This window comes from Lissotriton vulgaris, chromosome 3_1 (assembly GCF_964263255.1).
Source record: "Lissotriton vulgaris chromosome 3_1, aLisVul1.2, whole genome shotgun sequence".
NCBI classification, from domain to species: domain Eukaryota; kingdom Metazoa; phylum Chordata; class Amphibia; order Caudata; family Salamandridae; genus Lissotriton; species Lissotriton vulgaris.
Window position 1 is genome coordinate 1883185397 of NC_141689.1, and position 15167 is coordinate 1883200563.

The 15167-nt window shown below is 42.0% G+C and overlaps 1 protein-coding gene across 2 annotated transcripts in view; it reads left to right on the plus strand.

The window, feature by feature from the left end:
• Positions 1-15167, plus strand: part of GLRB (glycine receptor beta) — a 202013-nt gene that overhangs the window by 122274 nt on the left and 64572 nt on the right. For both annotated transcript variants that reach the window (XM_086962344.1, XM_086962345.1), the window contains exon 8: positions 8366-8518. In XM_086962344.1, the coding sequence (XP_086818470.1) occupies positions 8366-8518 (153 nt within the window). The remainder of the gene's footprint in view (positions 1-8365; positions 8519-15167) is intronic.

Here is a 15167-nt window from a genome sequence, read left to right on the forward strand (position 1 = left end):
ATACTTCACACGTAGAGTATCTGAGAATAAAAATTCCTCAAAAGAACTCTTTAAAATTGTCAAAGAATTATGCAACCCAACCAATCTCTCCCTACATCTTACCCCCTCACAGGAAAACTGTAACAAGCTTAATTACTTTTTCTGTGAAAAAATTGATACCATCTATGCCTCCTTTCCTAATCACCTGACCAAAATCAATGAACAATATGTACCAACCGTTACACATACCAGCTGCCACGGTTTCGGCCCTTTTTCAGAAGAGGAGGTAGAAAAGGTCATGCTTGAGGTCAAGTCGGGTTCCCCACTTGACCCTTGTCCACATCACATTTTCTCCCAGTTAACCCCTGTAATATGTCCAGTAGTTACTAGAGTACTCAATCTCTCCCTTAGTTCCGCTGAATTCCCAAAATCATGGAAACAGGCCCTAGTCACCCCTTTAGTAAAGAAGGCTGGAGCAGACGTAAACAATCCGGCCAATTACAGACCAATATCCCAGCTACCTTACTTATCAAAGATTCTGGAGAAGTTAGTCAATAGAAGTCTTTCCACATTTTTGGAAGCAAATGGTCTGCTGGACGATTCACAGACAGGGTTCCGGACAAACAACAGCACCGAAACTACACTCTTAGCGGTGACAGACAGTATCAGAACCAAGGTGGATCAGGGTAGAACAGTCGCACTGATACTCCTTGATTTATCAGCGGCTTTTGATACCGTACCCCACAATCAACTATTGAACATCCTGGCAGAGAAAGGAATACTGGGCAAAGCATTAGGATGGCTACAATCGTTCCTAGCGGATCGAACCCAATCAGTGCGCTTGGGTGACTACACATCCCCTCCACGACTCATAAAATACGGAGTTCCCCAGGGGGCATCATTGAGCCCAACTTTGTTTAATGTATTCGTCTCCTCGCTGGCAACCATTGGCAAAAAGTGGGGTGTCGAAATGTGCTCCTATGCTGATGACACTCAGCTGATGGTCACCATTGATGGAAATGATGACTCCAAAACTAGATTGACGAACTGTCTGACTGAATTAGCAACTTGGATGCAGGACCATTGTCTTAGACTAAACGCCGACAAATCCGAAATCCTATTGTTCGGCAGAGGTACACAGGCCTGGGACAATAGCTGGTGGCCAAGTGACTTGGGTTTGCCTCCCAATCCTACTGCTAAAGCAAAAAACTTAGGAATAACACTGGATAGGGACTTATCCATGAAATCCCATGTTTCCATAACTTGCGGAAGGAGCTTTGGACTCTTGAAGATGCTTAGACGTGTCTTCCCCTGGGTGCCAACGGATTGCAGGAAAACCTTAGTCCAGTCACTACTGATGAGTAGGCTGGACTATGGTAACTCTCTGTTTGTAGGAATGGCAGATTATCTCTTCTCTAAATTACAGATGGTTCAGAATGCCGCTGCCAAAGCCATCTGCAATAAAAGAAAATATGACTCAGCTAAAAGTTGCATGCGTGAGCTTCATTGGCTCCCAATGCGGCAACGAGCCATTTTCAAGCTGTTGTGTATTTCTCACAAGGTACTCCACGGCTCAGGCCCCACCATCCTACATGACAGGGTTAGATTTCATAAACCCTCTAGAAACCTACGATCTATGACGTTAGGAAGAGCAGCAATCACCCGAGCTCGTACTGTCAGGATGGGAGAGCGGGCCTTCTCTCACATTGCGGCAACAAAGTGGAACGAGCTACCCCCTAAAATTAGAACAAATGACTGCTTTGTCTCATTTAAGAAACAACTGAAAACATTCCTTTTTCCCAGGCTAGATCAATAATTTTTCAATCAGAGCTGATGTCAAATCACTTGCAACTTTCTTCAGCGCCGTGATGTCCTTTCAGGATGAATGTTAGCGCTTTACAAATAAATAAATACAAATAAATACAAATACAAACTATATTACCCGGTTTAAGCAGGATCCGCTTGTTTTCTGTTCAAAATTGTCTTTTTGGGGTGGGTGGGGTGTCGGGATTGTAGAAATGGAAAGCACATTGAAAGTGAAGCACAATTGGGGTTTGCAATTGACAGGGTAAACTGACTCCAGCGTACATTCCTAATTATGCCTGTGTGTGTACGCACCCATATTAAAAGTAATTGATAAATAAAAGCAAGTACAACCTGGCCATGGGCACGTAACTTTCATGGATCCTTTTGAACACTAGATTAGAAAAACGCATCTCCGTTTCATATTCTGACCACATCCCAAGTTAATCTTTGTGCAGAGTGATGATTGAACCTGAACCCATTGCAGTCTACCTTGTGCCAGAGAACGACTCCAACCTGCCAGAGCGAAGCCTTGTCACAGGAGGATGCTTGACTACATATGCTGACAACTCTCAAATTATAATTCCAAACATACCCAAACAAAATCATCCACTTTCTCTTCTGCTACAAACCGCCTGGTAGTAAAGGCTCGTTCATCTACACAGTTGGACTGAAAACAAAGCTAGTCTTCAGGGACTATAAGTTGTGGCCAAATTCCCTCTGACAGATATATACAGATTGTATGTAAGAGCTCAAACCACCTTAGCTTCATTTATTAACGTGCCACACTACCCAGGAACACTTACAGTTTGGATGATTCACCTTCTCATAACAGCATCCACAACCAGCAGACCCAAGCCATACCCTAAAGAAAGATTACCAGTTCTTTGTCATTACCAACATGTCAACATTGTCGCAGAGACCTATGCCAGAGGAAATACGGCACCTAGCATTACTACTCTTCATACTGCAGACTGTGTCCCACCAGTGACAAAAAGAAGTTTCTTTATTTCCTTTGAACCCTAAATCCATCAACACAGCCCTTTTGCCGCATGCCCCTGTTCAAGTGGGCTGTCTTGATGTAGCATCATGTTCTTTATTCTATTTTCTTTTGGTATGGCCAATATGCAGAATCTAGATGTCTTGCAATGTTGACCTGAAGCTCAGTGCCCTATAATATTTCCACCACCTTCTGATTCTATTTTCCTGGGTAAAAGGGTACATGTGCAGTGGGGAAAAAGAAAACGTACATACATCAAAATATGCCACAAACCTTTGTACTGCTTAAAATATATATATATATATATATATATATATCTGAAAGAGAATTCTAACCACAGGTTCCTTACTGTGGAATATTCCCAGGCATCAGACTGGATTTGGAAAATCTTGAGCTTTACCTCTGCACGTCAATATAGTAGGAGCCAATGGGGAAGGAAGGAGGAGGCCGCCCCCCACTCAGAACATGATACACAAAATGTGGCCTCACGTTCTAGAGACTTATTCCTATTTATTGTGACGAAAACCAGGTGTTCAATAATTTCCACAATACCCTTTTGTTTGTATAATCCAACTACTCATTTAAGTCAGTGTCATTTTTCACAAAAAAATATTGAATAAAATTGTCCACTACCATCCACACTCCCCAACTTCCATCCGATGAAAAAATGTGGGAGAAGAGAGAGAGTACCTCAAGCTAGAACCGCCAACGGGGTTACTGGCTAACAATTACCAGTATACCCACTTCTCATCATAGGTAGCTCCCTCTCTTTTAAGAGAAAGAAAAAAATGAGAGAAGAAGTTAAAGAGACAAAACAAAAAGAAACGGTGCTTGTTCTCCTTCTCGAGAGCCACAAACGGTGCCGTCACTCGTGTAATAGTAATGCAAGACAGACAACGCTTACTATTGTGTGTACATATATACCAACAAAACCCCAGTGAGAAATGATGCGTGTAATTCTCACCACTAAAATTGCAGGGCTTACTGGCCACTCACACTTTATTCTGGGCTGCAAGCACTCCAAATTAAAAATGGTTCCTATTAAACCATATCTAATAATTCATTGCCGTTGCCAACATGTTTCGTTGCTGTGTTTTTGTGCAACTTCATCAGGGCCAACAGGGGTTCATCTTGTCATTCATTCACTCTTGTGTTTAATCGTAACACCTGGGGGTGGCGACGTTACTGCGTACCTGCAACCCTTGTCCCTGGGTCACACGTGTCAATCGATCACGCGTCCCTATGAAAACCATCCACAGTCTGGTATTCACTGCCGAGTTCCACCGGCGCAGTTTAGAACCTCCGACCTGCGGCATTTTCCATGATGGATGTGACGTGCGCGATGCCCATATAGCTGCCACCCCTGCGCTCGGATGTCTGTTTCTTTCTTTTCGCATCTCTACAGATCAGCAGTCGCGAATCAGGGGAGATCCCTTGGTCACTTTTTGACCAACTTTTCCTAGACTTTTGTTGAGCCATTGCCCCATCAAAATTTACAGGTTTTCTACCTTGTGGGGAATGTCAGAGACCGATGTGTGTGACAGATTCCCAAGTGGTCTTAGTGCTTGGGGTCAGGCCATGACTCTTAGGTCTTGCTCCGACTGTTTCACCATACACCTAAAAGCAATTCGAGAGAAGGCAATAAAGCTCTTCGCAATATGGCAACGCAAGACCCCAAATCGCCCTGGAGATGCTCTCTGTCCAGCAGACCATCTGAGCCCCACTCCCGGAGCAGTTCTTGCGACTAGTTGTGGTCAGTCATTTTTGGTTAAGTCAAATAAAATTGTCAAATCATCGCTTGACTTCACCAATCCTTTCCAAGTCTCTGGAAGTAGTGTGGGGGACATCCTGTGCCTCCAATCATCGCTCCTGTTCTCCACTCGTGGGGCCGGCGCTACCCCTTCCCCACGCCAACCACAGTTTCCTGGAGCGACAGCTTCTCAACATTAGGTATTTTGAGGCCATGGCCTGCATGTTTGGGCATGCCTTCTGATCCCATGAAGCTGAGAGGTGTTATACCGTAATTACCGTCAGCAGGTCCTCCCCTGACTCCGGTTGGAACCTCTGAATCTGTTTCCAGGCTGGAGATCCATTCCGGCTCTATGACCCTTGACAGAGTTCAGTCCCTCATCGACATCACCAATGTTGCACAATGAGGGCAGCCCCAATGTTCTGTCAAACTTTGAGGCAGCACCACGACAGCCACGTATGGGGTATAGACTGGCGTGTATGGGCCCAGGCAACCTTCGGGCCCAGATAGGGTGTCCTTGTCCTGTGGCCGGCCGGAGTTTGAGTACGAAGCATAGAACCTACCTTTTAACCCCACTGATATCGTTTAGTCCTTCCTTCAGAAAAACTGGTATGAGTAGTTTGGTGACGCCAGAAGGTTAGACACCTCTCCAAACAGAGGTTTGTTCTCTCCACCTGATCCAGCCACTGGGTAGAGTCATTCGCCAAGGTCAAGAAGAAGGCAGCTGAGTCCCTTGATCTCCAGCTCCCATCAGTGGAAGTTAAAACTAATGTTTCACTTAAGATTCTGCAGTTGTGGCAAACCAGTGCAGAGCCCCTACTTACAGTCCATGAAGCCCTTACGGATGTCATTCTGGGGCGTGGTTCAAACCCTGCTCAGGTGTCCCAGTCAACCTCCAGGCTGCCCTTTGTCACTGCCTTGCGTAATGGGACCAGACATTCCCCACCCAGCATCCCACCTGAAGAGTTTAAAGTGCAGACTTTGACAGTCAGCATCAACCCTGATGCTTTTCCCACTGCACTTCTGGATAGGGAGCTAACAAGCTGCTACTTTCACGCTATTTGCGACTTGGTGGCCCAGGTGCTATCATAGTCCCAGAAGAAGCTTGTGCAGTTTCACACAAGTCATGCTGGATGGTTTGGACGCAGAGCAATGGGCACCACTGTGGCTCTTGGGTGCCAAACTTTGTTGCAGTCAACAGGCTTTCATGGGATGTCCAGGCAAGCCTTCTTTGCTTGCCCATCAATGGCTCTCGCATGTGTATGAGACAAGGGGATTCAGTGCTGTAGCACTTTGAGGATAGCAGGGTCACGGCTTGCTCCTTGTGTTTGTATGATGCTCCTCGCCGAACACGTTCATCCTTTCGGCCCTCCCATTGCTAAGGTAGGGGGTTTCAACCCTGCCTATAACAGCCGTACCCGCAAGGCCAGGAGGTTCCCTAGCCTTTTCATAGCCATGGCAGAGGCTCCCACAAATCTCATGGACACAGTACTGTCTAGACCTTCACACCCCTACCCTTGCCAAATCCTCTTCAGTACACCCTCCTTGACACACTGCCCTTCCGTAGGAGGCAGAGTCCAGTACTGTTTACTGAAGTTGCAGACTGTCACCTCAAGACAAGTAGATGGTGCACTTTATTCGGCAAGGTATGCCCTCCCATTCCTTGAAATCCCATGCTAGCTGTGTGAGCCGCTTCTCCTCGTTACACCAGGTGGTGCAGGCACTTTTGGTTGAAGGAGGGTTTCGACAACAGAAGTAGTTTGTGGTGCTACCTCTGCTACTTTCGGGTGGCAAAAATGGACGCATCTCCAGCCTAATATGAACTTTCACCCTCCGAATGGTTTCCTTAAAAAAGACCCATTCAAAATGCTCCCCCTTTCCCAGCCCCTATATGCTTTGGACCTTGGAGACTCGATGGTAATGTTGGACCTGCAGGATGCATATTTTCCTGTCTCGGCTTTGCAAGCCCATATGTTATATGTGGTTCACAGAGGTCTCTGAACATTTCCAGTTTGCCTTGCTCCCCTTTGGCCTCACCAGTGCGCCTCGGGTGTTCACAAAAGTGATGGCAGTGGTTGCTGCTCATTTCCAGAGGTTGGGGCTTCCAATCTTCCCCTACCTCGATGACTGGCTGCTGAAGGCGGTCTTTCCCCAGGCAATCAATACCCACCTTCCGATTATGGCAATCCATCTTAATTAATTAGGTTTCACAATCAACATGTCATGTCGAAGTCACATCTCACTGCTTCTGAAACGCTCCCTTTCATCTGAGCCATTCTGGTTACTGTGCAGTCCAGGACATTTGTCCTATGATCTCGATGTGTACTTTGGTGAGTTGTGAAGCTGTTGGGTCTGATAGCCTTCTGCATCCTTCGGGTGAAGCACACCAGATAGCACATGCAGGCTCTGCAGTAGGATCTGACGTCCAGCATCAGGGGAGTCTCTCCGATCGTGTTCAGCATTCTGAGTATTTTGCAGAGAGATCTACCGTAGTGCTAACTAAATTACGATCTCCTTATTGGCAGTCCCTCTCCCTTCCCCTCGTAGAGCCCACGGTGGTGACTTATGCATCACTTCTGTCGGGGAGCTTCCCAGGAGAAATGGAAATTGGAGCGCTCTGGTCTCCGGCCGAGACTGCTCAACTTCAACCTGTTGGCATTGAAGCCCTTCCTGCTCTCCATCAAAGGGAAACAAACTAAACAAATTGCCAGTACTGTGCAATGATTTTGAAGTTTTATTGAAGAGCTACTGATTGCTCTTACAATGCGCTAAATCACAGAAGAAACAATCAGTAGCTCTTCAATAAAACTTCAAAATCATTGCACAGTACTGGCATTGTAAGAGCAATCAGTAGCTCTTCAATAAAACTTCAAAATCATTGCACAGTACTGGCAATTTGTTTAGTTTGTTTCTAAATTTGGCGTAGCCTTACTGTGCCACACGCCAGACCCGCTTTGTTTCTCCTCCATCAAAGGGAGGCCGGTGCATGCGTTCAAGGACGCCACGCCCACATGGTACTGTACCTGTACCTTTTCTAATTAAATCTGTCCACGATATATATATTTTTTGCTGCACTCTGTATTTTAGACACTTTTAAACCATTAACATGAGCAATATGTTAGTACCTACTAAATTTATGTACAGAGATGGGCATATTGAAATTTATTGAGCATGTGTGGGTCTACATTGTGCACTGCTAGGTGGCGATACTAGGCAGTTGACAAAAATCGGAGATTGGCAGAACTCCTAAATGAAGTTGTCATAGACTTATTTGGACTGACTGAATGCCTTTGCCGGCAATGCCCAAGTCGTTGTTCAGGTAATTTTCTTAGTTTGTTTTTCTATTTTTAATTTGATATTGTTGCCAGGTCTCAATCGGAAACATCTGTTCATTAGCTACAAAATAAGCACCAAATAAACGTGTTTTATTACCGGAAGATTGAGGCATGTGATTATTGATCTACAGCAGCATGTGGTGGATGTTCTACTGTGCCACATACAGGCTGCGCGAGCGCATATCTGAAAGGTCACATCAAACAGTTCAGAATAGTAATCATGTCCTTCTTGGAATCAGTAAGACCAGAGAGTGGTTTTGATTTAGCTTAATATTTATCCAAAATAAAAGCGTTGAAGTGCCTTTCTGTAACCTCAACTGATTTTAAAGTTGGTTTCTTACGTAATTATTTTTACCAGCGATATTGTATTAAATGTAAAGTGTGTAACTTATTTTAATAGGTATTGTTGCCATAAATCAAAAACAATTCAATTAAAGAACCATATATGTTTGCAATTTACCTCCTTTTGTGTCATAAAATTGCTCTTTTCTCCTAAAGGTTACTACACATGCGTGGAAGTCATCTTCACTTTAAGAAGACAGGTTGGATTTTACATGATGGGTGTCTATGCTCCTACTTTGCTCATTGTTGTTCTCTCCTGGCTGTCCTTTTGGATCAATCCTGATGCGAGTGCTGCAAGAGTGCCACTAGGTAATCTTCTCTAACATTGTGCCACATTGGCGAGCTTTTTCGGTCTTGCTACAGTCTGCTTTTAGTTTTCTGTTGTAAGAGACCTCTTGTGTATAATACCTTAGAACAGGCTTTGAGCCATCCCATTGCTTACCATTTTACTCTTTTCTTTATCTATTTTGCATGCTTCTTATTCTATGGCTTTCTTCCTCTTTCTGTGTTTGACACCCCAACACCCCCGCCCCCGCTTCAATGGCATCCATTTGATTATTTGACTTGTATCCTTCCCTTCCACAGCAGGGGACTGTTTTTCTTTTACTTTCAGCACTCGTAGGAGTGCTTCTATTTTGATCTTTAATGTGTGTAATGCTTCCTCTATTAATTCCCTTGTTCTGCTCCATCTTCCTCCCAGCACTCGGTAGCGTTTACTTTCAACCCACCCCCTCCCTCCTCCAGTGTATAGATTACTTAAAACCATGACAATTTAAGACATTTAAGAAAGACATAATATAAAGAAAAGCAGAAAAAAATTAATAATTTCTTGCAAGACCCTATGAAATGACTGGCACGCTATGCCCAAAAGTTAAGAACTCAAAATGTACAAGCAGTTTTAGTTAAGTTTAAAATATTTTGACAATTAACAATCTGTCATCATTATGGCAAAACAAGCTTAAAATCCACCCAAAGAATTGAGTAAATAATTAACAGATATTAATACTCCATTGCAAAGTGATCAGACTCTGCAAAGCCTAATGTCTGTGGTGCAGAGACTAAGGGTTTTCAGTTCACGATCTTCAGTGCTTTTTTAAAAAATCTTTAAGGATGGCTTGCACAGCTTTAAAGAATTTACCTATTCTTGCCAATTCCAGTGTTGCTCCCTCGCGCCTCCCTGTCACTTTCTTCTTTTATCTTTTTTTTTGTTGAAGGGCTCGCAGGTGAAATTTGGTGCGAAGCCTTGACTTTATTTAAATAATAAAAATAAATAGGTTTTTGATCAATTAAAAGAAAGCATCATGTAGAATCATGACACAATGGTCCACTTGCGTGGGGATAGCGAACAGCATTGGCAAAGTCAAAAGACGAGAAATCTTGGCTGTGCCACTGCTCTCATTCCTTTGCCGTTTTCATTTTATACTTACTGTCGACAAAGATAATAAGCTGAGTGTTGTACTGAAGAAATGGAGCGACTGTTTAATTTATCCATTTAAATTTTTTTTATTTTACCATGTTTTCCAATAGGGTCATCTATGTGCAGTGCAGGATTTACTACTGTTTTTCTTTTTCTTTTTCTTTTTCTTTTTTTTTTTTTTTTTTAAGTAGTAGCTTACACCCGGAGTTTGCAAATCGCAGAAAGTAGTTAACTTTCTCAAATGGGTAAACTTTCTCAAATGGGTAAACTTTCTCAAATGGGTAAACTATCTCAAATGGGTAAACTTTCTCAAATATGTAAACTTTCTCCAAAGGTGTAAACTTTCTCAAACGTGCAAGTTATCTTAGTGAATCAATGTCCTAATAGTCAATGTCCTAATAGTCTATCATATCTTAAATCATGTGATGGGTTTTTTGTCCTGGTGGTTTTCTAAGTTCTGTAAGGATGCCTAAAAAGATGATGATCTGCTTTGCAATTATATGGTAACTAAGAGAAAACACAATTCTCAAGATTCATGGAGACACAATACCTGTATTACTACACGTAATCCAAATACCAGGCCACAGCTGTGGTTCCCATACAAAGAAACTTAGTAAGAGGTACATGCCTTTAGCCAAAGCTTCTATGGTGGAATGTCACAAAAATTTTGATAAAATGCACCTGTACCAGTTTTCCCTTCCTTAATTGATTTAGCATTATGATCGGGCTGGCTTCAAAGATTAGTTGGCTGGGTTTTGAAACCTGCTTTAGCGTTAGAACTTTTGACCCGATTTTCAGAAGACATTGATTTTACAGGTAATGCAAAGAATTTTCCACATGCACAGTGACATATTACTGCACAACAATGCTTTGCTTATTCAGAATTAGAATTGCAAATCAATACATTTTGCCCCTTCCAATCATAGGGAAGTGCAGGAGGAATATTTGCCTCCCTGTGGTTAGGAAAGGTATGCAAATATATTCTGTGACCCATTTTGCAGTTGTGAAGCATGAAACTGTTATGGCCTGCGAAGCACCTTTGCAAAGCATTTCCAGGGTGAAATGTTCCCAAATTTGACAGCTTACACTTGGCATGTGCACGCTGCAGACAGACAGGTGCAGGCGGGGTTCCCAGGGACTACCCTTGTATTGCCCTGTTGTTGTGGCATTGACTTGGATCATACTACTTGCACACTGCGATGTTGATTGCTGCAATGTAAGTCTGCTGTCCCATGCAGGCCTAGTGTTCACAACAGATCGCAAGGAGTGGCAAGCCATTTGTTGTCCCATTGGTGGTTTGCAACCTATTGCATACTATGCCTTTGCAGAGCAACGTGGAAGTTCGTCCTAGTGCAATGTAGAAATTTTCCTGTGATTCTGGCCATTTATTTATTAAGTCGCTATTCTGTAATAGTTTCTCTGTATTGGGAAAAGCACAATGTAATACCCGGTGTTTCCTGTAAAAATGTATTTTGTTTAGTGCAATGTGAGATGTAGTGAGGGTGGTGTATTCTTCTGCCAAGTTCCCAGTCAGTCTTTCTTGCATGCCAGCCCCTTCGCCGTAATCCTACATGTATGAGATACATAACATTGATCGATGTGCAGTTGTATGTCTTTGAAATTATTCCATATTCGGTTTTGAGACGTTATGATGGATTCTACTCCTGTGTCATTGCAGGTTCTGTAGTTGCTGCTAATGCTTGCTGTACTCCCATTTCAACGTGCTCTTGGTCTGATTTATGTACAGGAAGCTGCAGATGAATTACAAATGAATATATTAAATCAGATTTACACATTTCTATTGAAAATGATGTTTGGTTAACGTAAACATCAACACCGCTTTGATAGTCCGACAAGCAAATGGAAGTTGCAACAAATCCTTATTCACAAAAGCAATCAAACAGGGCAGTGGCTACAACGACATCCTTACTGTACCCACACTAGTTTAATAATCCTAAAGTGGGAATAAGAATACAGATAAACATTACAGGGTAAGTGGAACAGTCCAGGATCAAAAACCATTACAAGATGATTGCCTTATAAATAGCAGCAGATCCACGCTTTCATACAGTGCAACCTTCCTTTCAGAAATTGAAGGCAGGACAGCAATATAGAACTGTTCGAACTGCTACCATCTTCTTTAATGAAGTAGTTTTAAACAAATCAACATCAGCAAAGGAGCACAGGTTTCTAATCTGGCTAAATGTATCAAATAAATAAATAGGAAAAAACAACTGTTCAAACTCCGATTAATACACCTTTCCACAGTGAAATGTAATACAGATCTCAGATCATTTAATATGGTTTATTCGATTTAAACTTAAATCAATGTGGGTGCCTTTATTGTTATGTGCTATAGACCATCAATTTGCATATCTCACTACTAGAAAGCCTTTCACATTTTATAATCCAGTTTGCTTTTCACCTGCAGTCCTACCGTGATAGCTGAACATCTTTATATTTGGTTTAATAATCATTATTTTATTGCAGTTCATACATTTGTAGAGATGTTACTTCCCTGTTGTAAATGAGAATGCCAATATTCATTGTAAATGGTTTATCATAATTATGGCGTTTTACATTGCAAATCAATTCTATGTTGGTTGGGAAGATACACGATGTTACCTCACATTTCTTTATACATATTTCCCATGGTTTCAAAAGTTAAATACTTCCACAAAACAATTGTTATGGTTTCAAATCAATTAGGAATTTAATTTACCAAGAAAGGCTAATATTAATTAGTTATTGAATATTGCTTGCAGGTTGGTTTCCTTAGCAATATACTTTTTCAGAAGTCGAATCATTTATCTCCTATGTTGTCATGCATATTCATTCATCAGACACTTAAGTTATACTGTCTTACATGGCCCATTCTTCATCCATATGTTTGATTTCAGTTCGTAAAGTGTGGAACAATCATTATGCCAGAAAACCTTGCCACCACATTGTCCTCATGGATGGAAGACCTATCTGACCCAACTCCCTCCTGTTTTCATTACCATTCCTTCATCTTCACGTTGTTTGTCATACCTGCTGCGGAGTGAGCAAGTCTAATATGACATCTGAAAATAAGGTTTGTGATCACTTGCCTTCGAATAAGTATGTTTCTGTTCTCGTTTTAACACCATGCAATTGTCTTGATTATCTCTGATCATTTCTGTGTTTTTCCTATGGCACATTTATTTTTTGTCGTACTGCTCATTAGAAGTGTGCTGTTCTGAATTACGAGGTAAAAAGAAAGAATCAAGCCGGACTTAATTAATATCCTCATTCCTCTCATGAATTATTGATCTAAATTTTAGTTACAAGAATACTCTGAATCAAACAAAATGTAAAATAGCTGCCTCTCTACAGGATCTGCCACGTTCTACTGGAAATATAGTAAAATATCTTCATAAAGTTTTTCTTTTGCTGCATGGCCTACTCTAGATTCATGCGTTGTGACTTGTTCTCCCAATTAGTGATAGGGTAGTAAAACACTTGTTTAACCCCTTGCATGCTGATGACTTCCCCCATCCGTCATGCACTACAGCACTCGTGTGCTGATGACGGCTGGGGGCCGTCATAAACCCGCCCACTCGCTATTTTGCCGCACAGGCGCAGAATCGCGGCAGCATGCAAGGGGTTAAAAATCTTTTATGTTTTGGCGTTGACTGTAGGAGCACCCATTGTGATTCCTCTATGATGATGTCGACCATAAACTCACAATTCCTTACCACATGAACAACATTTCATTTTTTTTTCTACAATTAAGTTTGTAGACTTGCATGAGTGTGAAGTAATGTAAAGTAAATGTTTAGTACCAGGGCATATTGTGGATCATGATCAAGAGATAATTTGCCCAAGACATACACTGAAAACATGGTACCAAAGGCGCTAAGAAAATACTCGTATCCATAGGAAGTCTAAGGTTTGATGGAAAATGTTTGTAGTTTGAATAATATTTTTACTACTGCATGTGCTCAAAATATTTACCGTGTTTAGGTATGAAAATGACTCTGTTTAGATTTTTCCCTGGGTGTATACATCACTGCCTGTGTTATGACAAACTGCTGGTGTGGAATTTGTCTTCAGATGGGTGATGTGGCACTCGTTTTCGTCTGGCTGAAAAACATTGTTAGACCCTTGGAGCTAAAATGGTGGGGCTCAGATGTTGAGTGCAGAGGAGTGACCGAAATGTCTGAATCAAAACATAACGAGGAGGCCAAGTTTGTTATTCCACTATTATAATAACAAAGGCCACGTTAACCATGCCTAATGCTCCGAAACCTGCAGTGCCTTGGCCGAATACCAGTGACTCTGAAATGTCATCTTAGAAACCATAAAGAGATTTGAGATTTAGGAATAATAGTAGTCATTTCGGGTTCATTGGGTTGAAGACGCTTGAAAACACCAGCAACTTTCATACACATTTCAAATTAACTTTCAAGTTGATGATTGAACCAAATGGCAGAAGATTACTGTACGCACGCCCAGTCCTTGCCAGCACTGTTGAGGTTAATAAGGTTACAAAACATTTTTTTTGTTAGAGAGGCACAGTATTTTCAAGTTCAAAAACACTCACCGAAAATGATAAAAGCTTTTTAATTGCTTATGAAATATGTGACACCAGAGAACTGACAGAAGAGGCTTAGAAAGTAAACTGGGGCTAAGCGTGTATAGGAATATTATCCAGTGGGCCAGATATATAAATATGCAGTTGCAGGAGGTTTACAAAGAGTAATCACATGATTCCCTTGCAGAGAAAGGTGATAAGGTTGACGTGGATGATGAAGCCAACACCTGGAAAGATGTTGGGACACAATCTTTAAATCAATGTCTTGTGGAAGAGCAGGAATAATATTGTTTTGTGTTTATCAATTAAGCTGTTTACAGAGGCATAGCCAATTTCTGCCAGTGCTTTCAAAGTTTTTCCTGCAAGGAATCTTTTAAAATGCGAGCAAGCGCTATGACAATTTTCCTCCGCAAGGAATGCGAATAGCCATCCAGAAATACAAGTAACATTTGTTCTATTACCCTGCCTCAATGGCTCATACTCTCAACTGTAGGGAAGAGGGCTCTACACCTATTTGTTATGACTAGTACACCTCCAGACAAAGAGAGTACGAAGTTGGAGGTGGTAGAGAAACCATGTCTGCAGCTACACAGTGGCAAATTGCTAGGCCAACTTCTTTTTTGCTACGGACAATTGGTGGACGGGAAAAGAAGCAATCATAGAGTGCTTTCCTGATGAAAATTAGACAGTGATCCAAAGAGGAAAGACCATAGTCAGTATGTGCTTAAAATTGGCACTTAATGAGCAGACCTGGCATGCTGCCAGTTAAGTCCTATGTCTGTCATTTTACATTATGGTCAGTTGAGGCGTCAAAACTATTGCACACACAATAAATACTGTATTGGAGAAAGTTCATATATTAAGACACCCAGTTAGTGAAAAGGTATAGAAAATGAAGGAGTATGTACAGATTGCAGAGACCGTGCCAGGTTTGCGAAATAGAGGCTCTTATCATCGCAGTCCTACAAGTTAAAGAAAACCAC